The sequence below is a fragment of the Mycetomoellerius zeteki genome, unplaced genomic scaffold (genome assembly GCF_001594055.1).
Source record: "Mycetomoellerius zeteki isolate Tzet28-1 unplaced genomic scaffold, Tzet1.0 scaffold31, whole genome shotgun sequence".
Taxonomy (NCBI): domain Eukaryota; kingdom Metazoa; phylum Arthropoda; class Insecta; order Hymenoptera; family Formicidae; genus Mycetomoellerius; species Mycetomoellerius zeteki.
Genome location: NW_017257294.1, coordinates 995,994 through 1,017,633, shown reverse-complemented (window position 1 = coordinate 1,017,633; position 21,640 = coordinate 995,994). Strand labels below are relative to the sequence as shown.

Here is a 21,640-nt window from a genome sequence, read left to right as displayed (position 1 = left end):
TTTCCCGCTTTCAAGTTGATACGAATGATGTTTATTCTTATCGTCGCTCGAGTCTTTCGTTAATATTATCAGTCGTGTTTATAGAAGAAACGTTTGACAGTATAATACTGTAGTTATGATTTGCAGTACTATCTGGTACTATCTTGTGAACCATCGCTTATGATTTTATCGGCAATGGCGGTGCAAAAGATCGAAGCGAGGTGCTTATTGCAGAATTAATTTTTTTTTTAAATTCTCTCTAAAGCTTTTAGAATGAATGACACTCTAAATAATGAAATCTCACACTTTTAAAGATTGAAATTTCACTCCGAAGAATTCAAAGAGATGATTTCTAAGAAAATAAGAACATAAGATTATTAACTAATAAAATTAGCGATTTAAATCGTACAATAAAGTTTCTTCCCTCGCACGATGCCTCGTCGACACCCGAAAGTCGCGAAATCCACGTGATCTCTGTGTTTCCCGCAAACAGCAAAACCGCGTCGAAATTTTGCTGCGATAGTGTGCGAGAGCGCGGCAACTCGTTACGCGATTTTACGTCAGCGAGCGTGGCGCGAATCCGAGGAATCGATCGTATAAAAGAAGCGGACGGCGGCGACACCCACTATCGTCTTCGCCACCGTCGCCGTTTGCCGCCGATGTAGGATTTTGAATTTCCTGCAAACATAGAGAGTGACTGAAATCTCGGCCGCTTCATTCATACACCTATCAGTCGGCTCACGACCGTCCAGCCGGGCAGTCAGAGGCGCTCGCGAAGCGCGCGCTCGCTGCGTCTCGCCGTCACAAGCGATTTCGCGCCGCAGTCGCGACGATCGACGATCCTTGACTGAAAAGCCCCGCACTCCGCGAGGTAAACCACGTTCACGGATCCGGGTGATATTATCGTTTCCTCATACGAGCGACTCGAAGTTCCAGGCGACGTCTTGGAAGATAATTTTGCCTAATCTTCTCTGCTCCGAATCGGTAATTTCGGAGAGAGACACGGATTTTTTTAAATAAAACATCTCCCAGAGAAAGAGTTTTTTAAGAGTGTTAATTATTTCGATAGTTTAACGATTTTCACGTATACGTCTGTCTGAAAGTGTCCACATTTTGAGATCTTCGTCCAAACAGAATTTCGCGAAATACTTCACGGAAGAACAGTCTCTCATTTTCTAGTTGAATTCTTGAGTTGACATAATCAGAACTGTAATCTTCTGGTTCGTTCGTTTTCAACCAGAAATTTTTCTCAGTGTTCAGAAATGAAGTAGAAGATTTTTAACTTCGGAAGTGAAGTAGAAAATTTTTAACTTCGTTGCGCAGAGCGATAACGCTGTCGGGTTACGTTATTCGCGTGCCACTATCGTAACGAGCTTATTTGGCTCGCAAAACGTCCTCGGCGTCAATATTTACTAGTTTGAAAGTCCATCTCGTATGTTCGAAGACGATAACGTTTTGAGTCGATCGAAAAACGCAGGTTCGACCATTGGATTCGATATTTTATAGTCCGTGTCGTCGGGACACGAGTCGAGTTCGTCGCGTTTGCTGGCCGATCGTGCTGCACAGACCGGTGTTTGCACAGTGACTGGACGATATTTTCAGCTTTTCTTTATCTTTTGCTCGCGGCTGTTCTCGCGCTGCGAAAATTAGCGACGATGTCCACGTGATCGTTGTAGCACTTTTCGCGCGTTTTCTTCAAAACCGCGTCGTCTTCGTGATTTAAATCTTGCATGCGTGAGAGATTCAATTGGATTTGACATTTTTCGTCGCGTGGTTAATAATTCGAAAATGTGTATGAATTAATAATTTAACGAAATACTCGCAAGTGACAAGATCATTATCTGAAATGTGATTTTATCGGTGCAGTAAATTCGGAGTAACTTACGAAGTTAACGGTGTCGATTGGAAGCTATTGAGGTGAAGAACGTATAAGCGAATTGCTGCTCCAACAACTGATTTCTACCATTCGTGTTCTGTACCATAACACGAATTCCGTAATCCGACTAATAATTGACAATTCTTATGTTAAACAATAACATTTGATGTTTTCGTATGCCAGAGTTTTACTTTGACAGGGAAGATTTTTTTTGCATTAACCTTTCGTTCGATTCTCATGCGATTTTGTTGTCGGCTATCGCAAATCTAGACACTCGGTCAAAAATGAGAGCTCCGAAATTTTTGACAGGAAAATAGAAACACCGAGAAACATCATTCTATGACGCTGATTGTTGTGCATCCAAAGTGAAGAGTGTCATCGATGAATTGCCGCCGCTACAAAGAGAAGGAACGACGAAGAAGAAGGAGATCCGGTATCTTTGACGAACTAATCGTGGACCAAACTTTCTTCATCTTTTTTGAGTTTCCACCCTCCCAGAGAGGCGCAGTTTTTCGGAAAAAACGCTAGATTCATCTGTGATTCTTCCCACACTCATCTTTCCTTTTTTTTCTGACGTTTTCGCCACCTTTTTTTAGAAACGATTTTTTATGGGGATTAAAAAATTTGTCAAGATAGTCATTCTCGTGAGATAACAAATTAAAATGGCATCTTTCAGTCGAAGAGAGAACGAGGAGTATGGATTGGGATATCAGAACACTTTGGTGAGTATCCGTTTGAATTTCATGATTGTTGTGAATTAATTAGTGGCAGATTATCATAAGTTAATATTAACGACTAATCAAAATGTGCAATTTTACCTGACAATTGATTGCGAAAATTCATGAGGTTTTTTTATTTGTTATTTGGATAAAATTTTTGAAAAAATAGTAGAAAACTTGTAGAATGATAATGAAGAAATTTATAGAAGCGAGTTCTTTGAAAGATGGGGTATAATTGTTAATTGAATGATAGCGTATAATTGTTAATTTTTGAATTATTAATACAATATAACTTTTTATATGTATAATTAGTTTTTAGAAATAACTTGATTATCCGAAGAAGAAGCAACACGAGATTCTAAGTATTACATAATTTTATTACATAAAGTTCAAATTATATTGTCGGTTGCGATTTAGTAAATTAAAGACAAATTTCTTTTTGGGAACGACGGATGCGATTATCAAGCTTATTTGCATTGTAACAGGTCTAAATTATGAGATATTGATAATGTAAGTTCATGCGCAGACGAGTTGAACGAGAGACAACACTTACAAAGACACTTAGAAAGAATTACAAAATTACTTATCAGGAAGTAATTATTAATTACTTATAAAAGAGATATTTTGTTTTTTAAAACCTGAATATCTTTGTTTTTCTCATTTTCTTATTTATAAACAAGCAAGGTTTGTTTCATAATATTTAGATAAAATCATAATTTACATAATTTTTCAACCAGTCTATAATTATCGTCGCAAATAATTATGTTACAAAAATGCTAATACTTTGGTAATACTAATAATCTTCAAGAAACTCACGAGAATTAACTTTTTATATAAAACCGCTTAATATCACTAATTATACGTTGACCTTATGAGAAGTCTTATATATGATCCGCAGATTCTATTAAAATATCGAGATAAACATTTATTCTGAATGTTTCACATACGACTTGAAAATAATAGAATTAAATCTTCATCCGCAATCATATTTTTATTCCCTTCGTTCAACCCGGTTTTTAACTGTTTTAGGCTTTCAAAAAAATGAAGAAAAAATTCAACTTTACTTTTCAACATCTCTATTATACTACCATAATTTTTTTTAACAAGATATTTTAGAAAGGGGCATTTCTTTATTTTGGAGAAATTTTAGAGAAATTTCGCTTCTGCCAAAAAAGACTCAGATTGCAGATGGAGAATTAAACAGTTATCGAGATAGTTACGAAAATATTATTTCTAATCTTCTTTTTTTAAAATGCATTTCTCGTTCCTTTTTTCTTATTTTGAATTTTCTATTTTCGAACATGTCAATGCATTAGAAAAACAATATAAATCTTAGACACAGTTTCTTCCAACTATCGCTAAAATCGTAAACTCGAGCACTGAGAGAAAACGAAATAGTTCCAGCAACTATAAATTTGGCAACTTTTGCAATTGAAGTACCTGTAACTAGTTTTACAAAGTAATAGAAACTAAAGTAGTGCTGAATATTATATAAAAATATAGTCACTGTAACAAATTGTATGCACTATTAATTAATACTGAAATAGTGACTCAACTACATTGAGTAGTTACTTGGACTTCATGCAAATAGATATAACAATTACATTTTTCTAGTTTAGACAAAAATTTTTAAAGTGTCGCTCAGTACGAGTAGTACTTTGTCACCAGAGGGACGTAGCGGAGTTCAGTTTCTCCTAAGAAGGAAACCACTCAGCTTACGATAAAAGGCGCAGCGTTGGTTTCAAACTTGGAAGACAAAAATAAATAAGAAATGCATACACAAATTTGTAACTATGTATTATAAAGCTTTAATAAGAACAATAAGTAAATTAAGTGAACTAAGGAAATATAGTAATATTAACCATTTATAAATTGTTTATATGGTTAATGTACTATATTTTCTTAGTTCACTTAATCTAGTATTCTTATTAGAATTTAATAATATGTATATAGTTGATGTACTATTTCACTACAAATTTATAGTGACTGATACGACTTTTTTCTCTGAGTGAGGTTCGCGCTTTTCAGCGCGGCTGTTAACATTCGTTTCGCTAATCTTTGGACGCTCATAAATTATTATCAGCCACAACAAAATTCGTGTTTTTACGACTTATGATTCATTGTCGAAAGAAATAAATATTGATAAGAAATATCAATAATCGAGGCAGGGAAACTGTGACTAGACTTTTCACCAGAATGCGTTTCTGACAGATAAATTTCCGGCCGTGAATGGAATCGAATATATTCCTGGCTCTCTCTTGGCAAAATCCAGAATATCTTTATTATTTCTGAATAGGACTTGAAATATATTGTTGCAATATTTTTATTGTTGGGAGAAGAGACGGAAAAGAGAGAATGATAAATCTTGCCAATGATGACACGTTGCAAGGGTTGAAAACTTATATGTATTTGTCTATTTTTGGCCGAAGTGCCGCTAGTAGTCATAAATAGTCCTCTTCTATTGCGAATCTCCTACCGAGTGACTCAAAAATGCTCTCGAAACTTTTGTGATATTTTTCTAAAAGTACAAGCAACAATTAAGGAAATATTTGTAGCTATTCATAATCGAGTTTATAATCGAGTAGCCAAATTATAGAATTTAACGTAAAAATTTTTAACGTTTGTTTTTTAATATTTATGTTTATTTATCATTATTGAGCCATTATAATATTATTATTATTTATAATAATATATTAAGCTCGTAATTCTATTAGTATGCATTTGTGTATTTTCATAATGTTTGAAAAATTTAATATAAGAGAGCTATCGGTGTTTCACTTTAAATCCTTATTTAAATCAGAATATTTTTTACGGTTTATACCGATATTTTTTCCATATATTGGTGAACGCTGTGTTCGTGCATCAATATGTCTTCTTTCTCGAAGTTCTTATTTCGTATTCAAGTAACCGTATAAGTTTTCGCGTAGCAAACTTTAAATTTACGTGCAGGATGATTCGATTTGTAGTCATATTTTATTCATAGACATGATATTCGCAAAATCGATAAAATATGTTTTGGACGAGCCTGTATGTCAGTAGCACGTGTTTGACTTTCTCGCGTGCATCCTCGCGCTTTCTTACGATGCGATGATCGTCGACTCGTACGTCAGCAGCGGAAGTACACGACCCAATAGAAATGCATATTCGATTATTGCAATGAAAAATCCCACTGACGTGTCTAATAAACCTACAATCACAATGAACACAAAAAAAGAGATGTATTGCTTTTCTGCGATCGGATCATAAATAACTATAATAAAATATACATAATTTTTTATATTTGTGTGTCGTTAACAAGTTTTTAATATTTTAATATTTTCAGGGTGAGTTAATATATACAAATGAATTAATTTTTATTCGCGGTTGCATTTTTTTATATTTTAATATATGCATGAAATTTTACATTAATATTTATAGTGTTATTTTGCGATATTATGCATGATATAAATATATTAATAAAGTAATAACTGCGAGAAGTCGGTAATGTCTAGAAAGTTGAAGTGACAGCATTTTCGATCAGCTTGATACTACTACGGATGTAGTTTCACAGCGAATGCATATTATATATCCTTTTTATCAGGGAAATCTTATTATTTAATTTACTTATGCGACAGAAGTAGATATATATATATTTCTGTATCATTCGCAAAATTTTGCATATCGATATTCTTTAATTCGCCGATTACTCCAAAGCTGATTTTTAATTATATTTTTGCATAGATTTATATCGCTAAATCGGAATTTTTTTTTAGTAATATATATTACAAATTAGTCAATATATTATAACGAAATGTAATTATTTATAACACGCTTCTATTTACGTAGACATATTTAAAATTTCAATCCGCAACGCTGAAATGGAACGTGATAACAAAAATATTTTCGCGGTGTAACCTAAATCAATTAAATATAATTAAATTCAGTCTGAGATTGCGAAGTTTGTCCAGCTGTTGCGAAAAGGGTCACAGATTCTGATGCCGCTCTCTATTTCCATCTGCTCTCTTTTCTATTTTGCAACGAGTCGATAGAGAAGATCCACGAGATCGCTTGTCACAACGTCTGCCAAGTCTGCTCGGGATTTTCAGGCTTTCCGCGTGCTTTCGAACGAAATGACAATGCATCGCGACCTCGAACGTATCGCTATGCGGAGCACCCCGTGCAATCGTGTAATTCTAACCGCCATTCGTCATCTGATGTATATGCTGGTGTACGTCACTTGCAAAATTTTTCGCATATGCACGCTCTTCGCGAACTCGCCGCCTTGTTAGTCACAGATGCAACACCTGCGGATTCCCGTCCGTTTCCTCATAATATGATAAAACTGATATTTTGAATCACGACCTGATAGAAACTGTTACAAAAAATGAAAGATCAGCAATGATAAAGAAAATTGCGAGATTGTAATTTTTCGTGAAGACGTTTTAAAATCGCAAATAATATCATTTTTGTCAAGTGTAAGAATCTTCTAAGTGTAAAGATTGTGTTCTTTAAGAAAAATTGAACAATTATGTAAATTACATAATTTAAAGACGCCTATTATTAATATAGTATGCGGTATGACTGTTAAATTGCGAGCACGCTTATCGCATCTCGCCTCTTAAATGTAAAGAGCAATTTACTTTATTACGCTCGTTCAAGAAACAAAGTACTCGCATAAGACTTATAGGCGTGTCTTTCGTAACGCGCGAACGCGCGGTGTGTTTAAGGAAATTTTATAACCCTCGAGATAATCTTCGTATTTTCTTGTTTATGTCTATTACGTCATTCCGATTTTATTTAGAATAAAATTGGCAAAGGTAGATTAAAAGAAAAGAAAATATGTCTTTTGAAATTAGCAGAGACATGAAACAAATTGTCGTAAGAAAAGGCATTCTCTCGTAAAGCTTGTTTTTCTGCGATTCTTCTCTATTTTCTGAATGTTTTTCCTTTTAATCGTTCTGTCCATGACTGATTACGATACGACTGATTACGAATTTCATCTATTCTGTCAATCGCGTTACTCTCGTCATGCTACTTTGCACGTGATCGACACTTGAGCAATTAAAAGTTATTTGATTAAAATTTTACACCTACAATTTATAACTCACGTGAGTGATCTCGATAATCGTAATGCGTGTTTATAATATGGCAATTGTTGAGAGAAGACAAGGCATCGGTGATTAAAGCCGATATTACGCCATAAATCCTTACGCGCATCCTTAAATATGCTTCAAATCAAAACATTTATTCTTGCTCGTATGATTTGTCTACCAATTAACGTTATATCGATTTGCGAAATATTTTCGATTATATTAATAATGAAAAATAGCGATTTGTGTGCCGTCATATGCACTTCAATATCTTCATATTTTATTAAATTATCCACTTCTTAATTTGATACAACTAAATTTGATAAAAAGCAATATGATAAAGAACATAATCATTTTTTATCACGCTTATAAGATTATCGTACTTTTTTTTGTAAATTAATATTCCGAATCGCTGTCGCATAATATTTTCTTCCAGTCAATTTACTGCTTAACTCGTAATCATGTTTATGAAATTAAATATTTATGATGTAATCTCGCAAATGTATGCCGCGGTATATGAATCACTGGCAAACCTTCTCGATTTGATTTTGACGAGATATGCACGTGTTGTACAATCGACCTGCTTCAGATGTTCTTTCACAGAAATATATGAGCTGTAAAATGATATTCTTTGTGACAGCAATTATAATGAATAAATATTCATGATTAATAATTAGATTAATGATATTATATTTTCATGCGCGATGTGCAGTTACATAATACTCTATACGAAGTCATCAGAACTCACACTATCAATACGCTAACTAATCTAATCACCTCGTCGATTAGATATCTAATTAAAATCCCTGTATTGCAAACTTACTCCCTCTTACTCCAATTTGTTAATATTACATAACAACGGGCTCACTTATTATCTACGGTCGCGTATTAATATTCTTGCAGAACGTCTCGTTTTCGCGAGCGAGATAAGCACCCAATGAGAACGAAAAATAATAAGTCAATTATATCGCTATGATTAGAATTCCATGATAACACGTCCTTGCACATGTCACGTGCAATGTCGGTCGTTTACAAAAACCACGAAAGCTAGAATCGCCTCTTGTGGCGATAACGGTTTTGTAAAAAGAGATTACCGTTTGGGATCGCGAAAGTTCTGGGATGAAGATGACGAGAATCGCCTGGGGCGATTACGGCCATTCATATTGTCGTGTCGGAATTAACCGAAGAATTGCTTTCTTTATCTCGCTCAAATATTTCGGTGGAAACATAATTACCGATTAATCTCACGATAACGTTGTAAACTGCATTCTAAAATACATGCAATTAGTTCGCGTTCTTTTAAAATAATTTTGTTTTAAGATTATAGTAAAAAAATAGAATTATATTCGAATTAAAGAATTTAAAAAAATATGGTTTCTTTATCGAAAATATTTTTTATTATTATAAAATCTGTGAATCTCTCTTTCAAATAAATACGATATATTAATTGTGAAACAATAGCCTTGTACATTTTGCATCAAAGCAAACAATTTCCATCATTTACATAAAAAAAAAACTGTAAAATTTTTTAAGAAGATTGCAACTTGCAATCTTGTATCTTCTTTCTTTTTATTCTTGTATAATTAGCGAATTTAAAATCTGAAACAGCTGAACAGTATTATAATAAGCAATTTTGCGCAAAATAGCGAAAGGCCATAATTTCAAGGTGGCCAACTGACAAGTTCTTGCATGATCCAGTCCGTCATGCGATTGATTTAGAAGAATCACAGTCAATCGTTCGATGTATTTGCGAAGTAACGGTTCGACCTGACACAGCGATAGGTTTTGTGGACACATTGTACGCACAGGGACGTATTAACGCCTAGGCTAACCTGAGCTATGCAGAGGCGGCAAATTTAGGGAGGCGGCATTTTTTAAAAGAATTGCTAAAAAATTACCAGTTTTTGCCAGATGCTAATGGTTGAAAAAATTGTCCGTCGGAAGTAATAATCACTCAAGAAACACACCAAGTCAACTGAAAGTCAAAATGACTTTACTTTGACGTTATGAAAGTCAAAATAATGATTTTTGATTACAAAGTTTAAATGTTTATATATTTATGTTAAGAATAAAAATAAAGTCATTTCGATATTTTATTGATTTTTATGTATTTCTTGGACAATATAGCGATACAGAATTTGATTAATTTAGATTACATTTGAGGTTTGAGTAATGGATAGTAACGGTTTGATTGCGTAGGAGCGGCATGAGTTCTAATCCGGTCCTATGTATGCACCGTCTCAAGGTTTCTTCAAGCTGGATTCTACAAATCTAGCTTGAAGTTTGCAAGAGTAATTGAGAAGAGTATTATAGATACGAACGCGACGAATCGATTGCGACTTCGCGTGACTCGTCCTGTTGAACTTATTCTATTCCTTATGTCTCCGGTGCGTCCGGTGTCGTGGCGATTGTATAAAACGCCAATCCGTGCGTAATCGACATGGGTGGACCGTGTCGATCTCGTATGCATTTTGAGAAGAATACGTGTCTTCATTTACGTAACTCAATCTCGCGCTACTTCTTTTTGTATTTTGTTCGCGACGCGATTCATATGCGCGGTCTAATTTTCCAGAATCAGAAATGTATAATCGTACGAAGCGAATATCGCAGATGTTTTAATAATCGATTTGCAACGTTTAAACGTCAAAATGTGCACGTTTCATTATATTGCTATAATTATCGTTAATTACGATTGACTATTATTATTCGTATTTTTTAATCTTCGAAGGAAATCTGTAACAAAAAATGTCATCTTTTTTTCTAATCTATTGACATTGGTATCGTATTGCGAAATAACCACATATCTGCACAAATCTGACGTATGTATAAAAAGTAATACGACGTAATAATCTATTTTACTAAAAAACGTAAAGAAATGGATTTGCACGAATTTTTACTGAAGATATTTTTGTCATGTCCTCATTTAATTTTATTATCGATGATTTTGTTTCAACAATGATAACGGCGTTTGAAACTACCGCCAACAGAGGCGTTATAGTTTGACCAATGTTTGATTAGTCAACGCCAATGTCGACGACGTGATGGTGTAAGCGAACGAAGCACGTGGAACACGTCAAACATTATATTTAAGAGTATAAATAGAAGTCTTCTTCCTCGTGGTTTCTTCCTAGAAAAGAATATTAGTGTCGCCGGTAGTCTCTTCTGCGAAGTTAAATTTGTGCATGAAGGGATATCATTGTAAGTGGAGAATATCGATTCGCCTGAGTCTGTAACCACTATCACGTAATCATGACCAACCTAACGTCAAACACGTGACTCCTCTGATACAATCTGGCGCTTAATTTAAATGAAGTAAGGAAGCTTGACAATACACAGAACAAAGACTGGAAAAATGAAAGAGCATTATTTCACTGCATAAACGTCATAAAAACACAAAAGTCGTATCGTTTTCTTGTCTACAATTAGTGCTTTGTGCTCACCAAATTATCATTATTAAAATTGAACGTCGAGGAGAAATTTGAAGATAATTGCTATGATTCTCATCACGATAAGTGATAACGCAAAGTAAATAGATCGTTACTAGGGCGACTATATGCGTAAGATTTAATTCTCGATTGATAGAACAAATCAGCTATCCGTCCTCGATAAGGTGAACCGTGTGATAAAGCGAGGTCGTGCGATCGTCGAGAGACAGTAAGAATCAGAGGCGAAAGATGTTGACTGTAATACGTAAAGCGAAGCTCAGTCGGTTCTTGGAACTTTTAACGAGTAGTTCGTCTTTACGCGCGCGCATTGTTGTCGCCGGAATGACGTCCTCCGGATGTCAGGATTACGACCAGAAGGTCGTCCCTAAGGATGAGGTCATCAGGTTTATCGAGGAGTGCATGTGTAAGGCTGGTACCACGATTGAAGACGGGCGCACCGTCGGTCATCATCTAATGACAGCGGATTACAGAGGTCATTTCAGCCATGGGATGAACCGGATGCAGATGTATGTAACAGACATCGAAAACAGAATCACCGATCCCGCCGCCCGACCGCAGATTGTCACTGATTTTCAGGTTCGCACGGATCTCTCTCGGTACTGCTGGTGGAATTTGAATATCGCGACAAGAGAGTCCTTAATCCCTTCAGATTCTGTGTTTAGTGTAATGTACGTCAAATTTGAAGACATTATCCATTGAAATTATTTAGTTCCATCGATATCATCTGAGATGTTAAAATAGTCCAAATTTTGAAAAAAATAAATTTTTTACCCAGTAAACGAGAATGGATTGAAATGAATTCAGGAATACGGATTCACGAATGTTAAAATGAATGCTTTTCAATTTTGAATGCATTTTTATTTATTTATAGGAATTGCATGAAGTATATATGTTTATGCCTTTCAATCTAAAAATAATATCAGCTTTTTTTCTGTGCATCGTGAATACTGTTCAATTCAAAATTTTGAATAGAAAATGTAGTTTTTCAATCCAATTGCATCCGATTGAATCTAATTGAATCCAATTGAATTCAATTGCATAAAAAAAAGTTTTCGCTATTTAAAATACGCATTCGGATAGACAAAATTTCAATTCATTTTGATCCATTCTCGTTTACTGGATAGTATGAATTACTTATTGAAGTGTCCTTGAATTGAAATAAAAAAATTTTTTAATATGTTTTCACTAAAATCAGGTCTGAAGGGATCAAATTCTATAATTCACTCGTCATACACGCTCGTTTCAAAATTTTATAATCATTCATGTTTCCAGTGTATGAAGTCATTCGTATGTACTCGTATAAATATATTCGTTATCAATTGATTGTGGCGAATGTCATCAGTGACGTAAATGTTTTTCGAGTGCCGAGCCAATAAGAAAGTTGTACATATGTGATACCATAAAAAATTGTGTTTACTTGTTCTACAGTAATGATGACGGGATAATTCTTCCTCTTCTTTCCGAAAGCCGCTCTTGTAAGATCGACCTTCATATCTTAACAACTGATGACCTAATAAGATACTCGTTCCCCTGATTAATAGGATTTGCTTTCTTTGCTGGCAAAGGCATTTTTTACCGACTCGTGTACCTTATATATTTCTTTTATCGCGTTTTCAATCAGCCGTAAATATTAAGTAGTTGTAATTGCGCTGTAAAGCGGTTGTTTTGTGTCAATATCTGTTGCATTTTTGTGCTCAACTCGATAAAATCATTCGTGTTATCTTCCTTAAAACTTTTCGCATAGAGTTCTATTGGCAATTTGACAGTCGGCAACAAAACACGAACGTTAATTACCGCCGTCGTAATTACCTTTTAGAACAGCATTGCGAAAATCGTCGGCACGGCATGATCGAAGCACGTGCGCGATAATTTATCGGATAAACGCGCCGGCAATTTGGCGATCGGTAATAATGTGTGAACGCTAATTAGCGCAGCTCTAATTACTTTTTGAAGCGTATCTTTACTCGCGAGAATTGCAGGTATCATCGGAAATATGTGCGCTTGCGTGTATGATACGATTACTTTACTCGAGTGCGTCAAGAGTGATATGTGTTTAGCGAATCAAACGCAATAAACACAATCTTAATATCAGAAACTCACGTATAAAATATTTTTATTTTCAATTCGCGTATAAAATATTGTTATTTTCAATAAGGAAGCAATTTTGCAGAAAAGTATACGAAAGCGAAACTAGATTACGACTCCAAATTCCACCAGACTCGCCAGACTTTATAGGAACTATACAGCCCCAGGAAAAGGTTTCTTCAATTCAAAGAAATGTTTCTTTGCTATACGGTTAAAGAAAACATTTCTTTGATTTGAATGTCATTTCTTTGATTTGAACATAATGTCTTTAAATCAAATAAATTTTTTTATTTGATTTTAAAAAATAATTTTTAAATCAAAGAGAGAGAAATGACGTTCAAATCAAAGGAATTTTTTTTTAACCGTATAGCAAAGAAACATTTTTTTAAATCGAAGAAACCTTTCTCTGGGTGTATGTTAGACTTATGTATAGTTATAATATTTAAGAGATGTTTTGCGTCATATCTTTCAGGCGATAGCTCTCGTTGACGGAAAAAACGCGTTAGGTCAAGTGATCGGCAAATATTGCATGGAGCTTGCCATAGAGAAGGCCAAAAAATTCGGTATCGGCATGGTGGCGGCACGTGGCTCTAATCACTATGGCATTTGTGGTTACTATACCATGATGGCGATGGAACAAGGCCTGATCGGTTTCACCTGCACCAACACGAGTCCACTGATGGCACCGACGCGCAGCATAAAAGCCGCTTTAGGAACGAATCCCTTGTCCTTAGGCATGGCCGCCTGCGACGGCGACGAGTTCGTTCTCGATATGGCAACCACCGCGGTCGCCTTGGGCAAGATCGAGTTGGCCATTCGGAAGAACGAGGACATCCCCGAGGGCTGGGCACTCGGATCTGACGGAAAAGTGACCCGTGATGCCGAAGAGGCTTACAAAGCTTCTTTATTGTCGCCTCTCGGTGGCGACGAACACAACTCTGGGTACAAGGGCTACGGTCTGGGTCTGATGGTTGAGATACTTTGCGGTATCCTGAGCGGAAGTCTTTTCGGACCGAACATTCGCACTTGGAAGTCCGGCGACAGAGTCGCCGATCTCGGACAGTGCTTTATGGTTATTAATCCAGAGGCCTTTGCGAGCGGATCGAAAGAGAGATTGACGACCTTGCTCAAACAACTGAGAGACTTACCCACTTCCGGTGAGAAGTCGGTTCTGATCGCCGGTGATCCTGAAAGACAACACATGAAAAAGGTCGACATGGAAGGCGGAATCACATATCATCCAAATCAATTAAAGGCCTCGGAAGAATTTGCTAAACACATGGGCATACGATCGATGAAACTCATACCTAAATCCGTTTGATTTTTTAATTATCAACAAAAATTAATCTGCTCTATCTGATCTCATTCTTTTTATATATCAATCATTCGTCTATTTTTAATAAATCTCAGTATAGAGTATGAAAGATAATCGAAAATTATAATTAAACGCTAACTTAATTGTTGTGATAAAGAAAATACAAAGAATATCTATTTTGATATTTATTTATGAACACTATGTAATACTTTGTAATTTTCTACTGGAATGGCACCCAAAAATGATTATATGCGCTTTATGAAATGGTCGCTTCCAAATGTAACGTAACAAGACTGATGTAAGATCTACTTATGAAACCAATGAGACATTTATATCAATCTCAGAATTACGCCTAATATTTATTCCGAGGCAAATCAGATCGCGTGTGCAATTCGATGATTTGAGCAGACACGATGTTCCGCTACGATGATATAACCAGCGCTGCGGTTTGATCGCCAGTCGATGATTATGACGGCCTTGGACTTGTCTGCTCGTTCTCGATTACAGTCGTTACGTCTTTGCGAGTGGGTGTCGTCGATAATATGAAACTTGGCAGATTATCGGAAACAAGTAAGTCGCAAAACACGCGAACATTCAAGATCATTGTTTTATGTATTACAAATTAATTACATCTTTTGCCTGTGCGTTGGTGTTTTCTTTCAAAGAAATTTTATGCGCATATAAATTAACATAAACAAAATACGAATGTAAACATTATTTTTATAAAAATTATATTGATTGTGACTTTACAGTGTAGATTTTAATATATGATATATATTACATATATGTATACATATAAAAATATACATATCTTATGATAATATTATGTCTGTTTTTTATTTCTGTATTAGACTGCGCTAGAACTCTCTTCCTCATTTTTGTCAAACATAAAACATATACCTATTTCACTTTAAACGATGATCAAAGTGTACACTAGATTAGCTATAAAAAATAGATGCATTGTATACAATAATGTTAAACTACGGTATACCTTTTCTTTACTAATACTCATGTAAAACCAATATTTTTCATAAATTAATTGTAGAGCTTAAAAGATTTTTATTTAACAAGAAATTCTTCTATTAATTTGCTCGCTTTTTAGCTCGAAAACAGTGAATAGGGTTATCAAGCGACATAGACGCAGCGTCTGATTCGAGTTCGCATTATCAGTTCCTATCAAAAGAGGACAAGATATAAATGCTAACGTTTGTTTTTAATTTCTCAGAATCGAAAGTTAGTTAATGGAATGAATAGATAAAAAATTTAATTGGGGATTTATACGATCCAGGGTGATCTATTTTACAATAATTTTTCATCAAAGATTTGATTGTTACAGGTCTTTCTTATGCAGCACTGAAACACAGATTCGTTAAAAAACAGATTTCTCTTTGAGAGAGTTCATTGACAAAATTGGTATTCCGTCCCGTCGAATGATCGAAAGATTGCTTCACGCAAATATATGTAATTGCAACGTTGCGTTCTCTCGGTCATGTGTCGATAGAAATCTGACGTGATATTTGTCTTTTATAGTCTCTTATATGTTTTAAATAAAATTATCTCTTATATATTAAATAGAAATCTGACGTGACATTTGTTTTTTATCGTTTCTTATATGTTAAACAAATCGAATTATGATTATCTCTCTCGTGTGTGGCTATTTTTAAAATAAAATTTCGTAAATAATTGTAAATATTTCTGTAATAGCGCTATAAACTACAATGCTCGTCAAGTACAATAAAATTAGAGCTTCTCGCTGCGAAGGTTGCTCGCAATTATCACCATTGACTTTATTTCGAAAAGGCAATCTATACGTAAACGATTATGCGTGAAGAAAAGAATTAGTCTTAAGAAAGGCGATTTTACGGGAAACTCTTAAGAATACGCACGCGTTAATCAACCATTGATAAGCGTGAATCTTAGAATCTATTCTTTACAATCGTTTGTTTAAACCTATTGTTATATTACATGACGGAATTTTTCCTTCTAGAAAAATTCACGCCTTAATTTTAAAAATGATTGTACTGCTTATACTCACATTCTGCTTTTTGCGAGATAAACGACCGTGACGAGCGATTCGACTCCGCATATTTTTCAGTCCAACGGAATCGGTAAATGCACAGGAGGTTCAAAAGTTATCTTCGGCACGCTTTGTTTGTCCCCGTATTATCGAGCAGACAGGAATGAAACGCTGTTTCATCTTGCTTTTTCATGTGATAACGCGGCTCGTCAATCCTAGAAGTAATTAAATACTTAAATGAAAAATATGTTGTTGCACGAAATCGTTATACGTTATCACTGTTAACGATAAAGTCGAAGATAAAAATTCAAACTTCTGTTTCTAAAAATTTGCATAATTTATCCTGTGACTCAGACAGATGATCGACGAATTAGTAGCAAAGGACGATATACTAAGAAAAAACTATATGACTCATTAAAAACGCCGTCGGTTAATACGCCGTGGCATCATAACTGACATTAATTAGACTTATCTCTTTGTTGAATCTCCGACTAAACGCTCAATAATCATGATATATATTTCTTTATCAATAAGTAGTTCTTCGAAAAAATAAATCCACGAACGTTTTGCAAAAACATTTACAAGAAGTATTAATGCTTTGCTAGAATTTACACGTGTAATTAAAATATTTAATTTTTTAGATATAGTTAAAATAAGTAATCTGTATTTACTTTATTAATCATTAAAATTCAAATCCATTATTACAACGCGCTTAATAATTTTTTTAATATTGCGTCTTATGGTAAAATTTTCATATACGCATGTGATTTGTAAATCACGCGGTCGTGCAATCTGTCGGAGGAAAAAGGAACACGATAAGGATTGTTGAGCTCACGATGTGACTCATCCTTCCGTCGCGGCTAAACAGGAAGGAAGGTCCAATAACTGGACAAACGATCCTGTCCAAAATGCAGTCGTCTGCAGTGTTGATACACCGCGGACACGATAATTCATCGCCGCTCCATGTGACTCGCATTAACTAATTCACTGCGATCTAATACACTGTCAGGAGGTCATGGAACCCATGGGACATCCGTGGCGTTCTGAAACTTCCATTCCCATGATGGTTTCAACCGCCTTTAATGTTTGTCGAATGAAGCGCACGCTGATATATCTCTATGTGTGCATTATAAATACGCTATATCTTTTATTTGTACGTTTTTATACGTAAGAAATGCTTTTCAGTTATCTGAAGATAAAGATTTTATTACTTAAGCGAGATCACGTGAAACGGGAAGACATTGTGATTTAACGAATAACATTCGATTCGTATTCACATCCGCGTTTTTTGCAACTGCAATCGCAAATTTAATATAGCAGGTTTAATAAATCAAAGTATTTAATGACGATGCACAATATTGCGATGATTGATGAACTTTCGTCACGTGCAAAAGCAAGCACGTGAGAACACGTGCTTAGACGAGAAATATCGAATATGATCGGATATGAAATCACAAGGAAAAGTACAAGAATAAAAGAAACATATTAATTCTCATACAATGATGTTTGTGCGCGAGAATGCAAAACGCTTTGTTGATCACTCGTATAAGACTATTGAAAGGTCAGTTCGTTCTCGGAAGAAATTTATCTCGGGTTTATACTGACAATGAATCAACGCACTTTTCAAGATTCTTCATCTTCATTAATTATCACGATTATCATTGATATTTGTTATCAGCGATCGCGATCGGCGAAAATGTGCTCAATCTGCTGATTTCTTCGCGAATCGCCTCACGATGTTTTGTTCGACGTAGTTTCACGAATTTCTCGCGCTGCACAAATGAATTAATTAACACAGTCATGGATATGCAAAACTCGGCGAAATAATATTTTCGTAATCGGAGAAGGTTGAACCGACATCTTCTGACGTCTTTCTTAATGACGTACAAAAATGCCTAATTGTTAGATCAACTATCAGACGTCGTCAAAGAGATATCTTGTATATATGGCCCATTTTGTACTTTTATGAGTTTAGTCTTTGTGCTTCGTGCTTTCGGGTGTTTAGAAAATATAAGCGACACTTGCCGTCCGTCAATATTATTTAAATGGATTGGATATTTCTGGAAATGGAGGTAACGTGTACGTTTAACAATATCGATCAATTGCCGCTTATTTTTTCCGTTATTATTTCTCTCGCATGGCAATTTTCAAATTCCTTGACATCACTAACAATAAGCGTGATAAAACATTTTGTGATTCTTAGCCGTGACGAAAGAGGCGTATCGGAAGTTACTATCGTGCAGCGTTAATTTGCTGGTGCAAATTTGCGCACTCGGCGGAGCTTTTGAGCGTACTACGCGTACAGTATTATCTTTTTGCACATCGCGGTGTCCAATGTAGAAATAAGACGACAAACAAACGACTTTTACAGCCAATCGGTCAACAATCAGCTCCTTCCTTGCGCGCAAGCGGCCGGATCTTGTTTAATTATTGTGCATCTCGCTTTCGAGAATCACTCTACATTCGGCTACCGTGCGAGGAGGTACGTAACGATATATCGTCTTTAATATCGTGTGACTATACGTTACTTTGGACGGTACAAGATCAATTTAATATCCGCTGCAAAATAACAAATTTTATTCGTTTCTTACGGATCGATCACGAGCTGTGTTTATTTCGTCATATACTACTGTGAAGTTGCGGATGGACATTGTAAGTGATGTCCAAATATATGTAACGCTTATCATAGAATTAAATCTATTATTTAAAAATAACACCGGAGTATATCGGAGATGTCATCGATCGGAACTGACGGCCGGCGCTGGTTAAGACGACCATCCATCAAATTACGTGGTAATTTTGGTCAATGATAACTCATGACTTTGAAGGCAGCTTCCTACGAGCCCTCGTCGAGGGAAGTAGCCAATTGCCGTGTACGGCTTTCGTACAGTCGCTACTAGAAATGCCGTCAATATAAGATTCCTCTCGTGGTAATACTTTGATAAAATCAGTTACATTTATATCAATGCGTAACACATAATTTTTTTATAAATTTCTATCGCCTACAAAGAATTGAGAGAACAAAAAATTTTCTCATTTTTCTCACACGTATTATTCCACGCAAATTAATTTTTCTCTCCTCTCTACAACATGAATCAAATTGATTGTAGGACGTTGATTGATAATTATTGGCATCTTTTAAATAATAAATTATAAAATGATTGATCTGATTAACGCAAAAAATAAGTGTAGAACATGTAAATGTAAACACGGTTTGCTCTCATAGACAGAATAGTGTACCACTGTACACTTCTAAATTGAATCAATATACTCGAATTAAATTAAAAGGTTGAGTTTGACAAGAGGGTAGCGATTTTTTCCAACACTGCGACGTACGCGAGGTGTCCGTTGACAATGGGCAATTTAACCGGCTGTGGGGGGAAAATCGCGCGTGTATGTACGTGTGCAACGTCGACGGCTGTCAGTGCGATCTAATGAGTCCGTAAATTGGACCAGGCTATAGGGCCTTCTATCTGAGAATTGCACGGTTGGCTCTCTCGTCTCGCTGTCAGTGTGACTCACTGGCTTCGTGTGCGACGAGTTCTCGCTTGCGATTCTCGAACTTTCTACGTTCCTCCCTGCCGATTTGTCGCGTTTCTCCCAGCGTGTATCCGGTGTCAGTGTCACGGTGCCAGTCCCTTTCCCCGTTCCCCCCCCATCCACGGAAAGGCTCCAGATCGGTTTTAGTTTTACTGCGACTATTCCACGAAAAAGAAAGAAACGGCGAAACTCTACGAGTTCAATGTATCACGAGAAAATTGATTCGTCGCAAAAACGCTTTTGGGCACGGCGAAGCGAGACAATCGGCTGTCAATCGATTCTTCCATTCTCTCTGAGGAATATGGAACTATATATTTAGCATGCAGAGGAGGGGGATTTCGTAAAATATTAATGCATCGCGAGGAAATATCGAACGACTGCACGCACGCGGGTGCATAATCTGTGAAATCGACGCGATCGAGCAGACAGCGCAAAAATGGCGAGTCAAGGAACGAAGAAGGAACTTCTAGAGGAGACTCTACATCACCATCCGGAAGGTAGCGAGGAGGAAGTGGATAAAGAATGGGAGGAGTTCACGAGACTAATGGCGAAGTTAAAGGAAAATCGGCGGAATCGACCACACAGGTACATTCACGCGGAATGTTCCTCCCTGATCTTAATAGCAAGAAGTAGAGAAACATCAAAATTTCGACAAAAAGAAATCCAATATTTGTATGTAAAATTTAAAAAAATTTCAAAGGAAAAGGATAAAAATAAATAATTGAATGCGGATTTAGAAACAAATGACCAATTCAGATTTTTCTAACATCATATTAAAATTGTTTAAAAATGGAAGAATGGGAATAATGATGTTAAGTAGCAAAATTTGAACCTGGAATCTTTTTTTAGACCGTCGCAAGCTTTCTACCCGTGTCCTCCGGCATATGCTGACGAAGAGCAGCAAGAGTTCGATCCTTTCGACTATATTAATACGATTGTAAGCAATTCTTTTTTGCGGCAATGGGTTGACCTCTCAGTCTTTTGTTCTTTAAAGCCATCGCAAATATTAGCGTATGCTGCTTGTATGAGCATGCAGTTTGGAAATTATTAATAGCCGCACTAAAACGCTTTATCGCTAGTTTTCTCAATGTTTCAAAGCACATTTTATCTCTTGATGATTTTTAAATTTATAGCCAAAGGCTATAATTGAAGGCGTTTACAATTGTATATTACATGACTATGGATTACTGCAGTTGCTAATAACGTTAATGACTACAATTTATAATTAAACAAATATTGTTGTAACAAATCCAAGATTATTTGTCAACATCCGTTACGGATGTAACTTTTTTTGTCAAGTTTTTTTAATCTTTGATGTTATATTCAAATTATATATATACGATAATCGTTAAAGATTTTAGCAGATCATTCGCTCTGATATGCTTTTATGATATATACTTTAAGTTCCACGTTTCTCGTCTGGAACTAATATTTCCTAATTAAATTACTGAACTCAACTAGCCTTGACGCAACGACGCGACGATTTGTCTGAGATTTTCTATGGTTCGTAAACTATTCTGCAACACTGAACCCAATAGTGCGACCTTTGGACAATTGCCAAGTAGGCGAGACTTACATTTCAAATAAGGCTGGT

General features: G+C 35.6%; 2 protein-coding genes across 5 annotated transcripts in view; both read left to right on the top strand.

Annotated features, from left to right (window-relative positions):
* The first annotated feature begins 614 nt into the window (after positions 1 to 614).
* The window catches only part of ClC-a (chloride channel protein 2), a 34,286-nt gene continuing 13,260 nt past the window's right edge, over positions 615 to 21,640 (top strand). The window contains exons 1-2 of one of the 4 annotated variants that reach the window (XM_018451196.1): positions 615 to 850; positions 2,165 to 2,577. In XM_018451196.1, the coding sequence (XP_018306698.1) occupies positions 2,518 to 2,577 (60 nt within the window). In that variant the 5' untranslated portion in view covers positions 615 to 850; positions 2,165 to 2,517. Of the gene's footprint in view, positions 1,200 to 2,164; positions 2,578 to 20,326; positions 20,632 to 20,895; positions 20,984 to 21,640 lie in introns of those variants that run through there. The other 3 variants (XM_018451195.1, XM_018451193.1, XM_018451191.1) reach the window with 3 other exon arrangements.
* Positions 10,756 to 15,161, top strand: LOC108724684 (uncharacterized oxidoreductase YjmC). Its single transcript, XM_018451202.1, has 2 exons — positions 10,756 to 11,665; positions 13,647 to 15,161. The coding sequence occupies exons 1-2, from the start codon at positions 11,318 to 11,320 to the stop codon at positions 14,493 to 14,495; spliced, it is 1,197 nt and encodes a 398-aa protein (XP_018306704.1). The 5' UTR covers positions 10,756 to 11,317; the 3' UTR covers positions 14,496 to 15,161.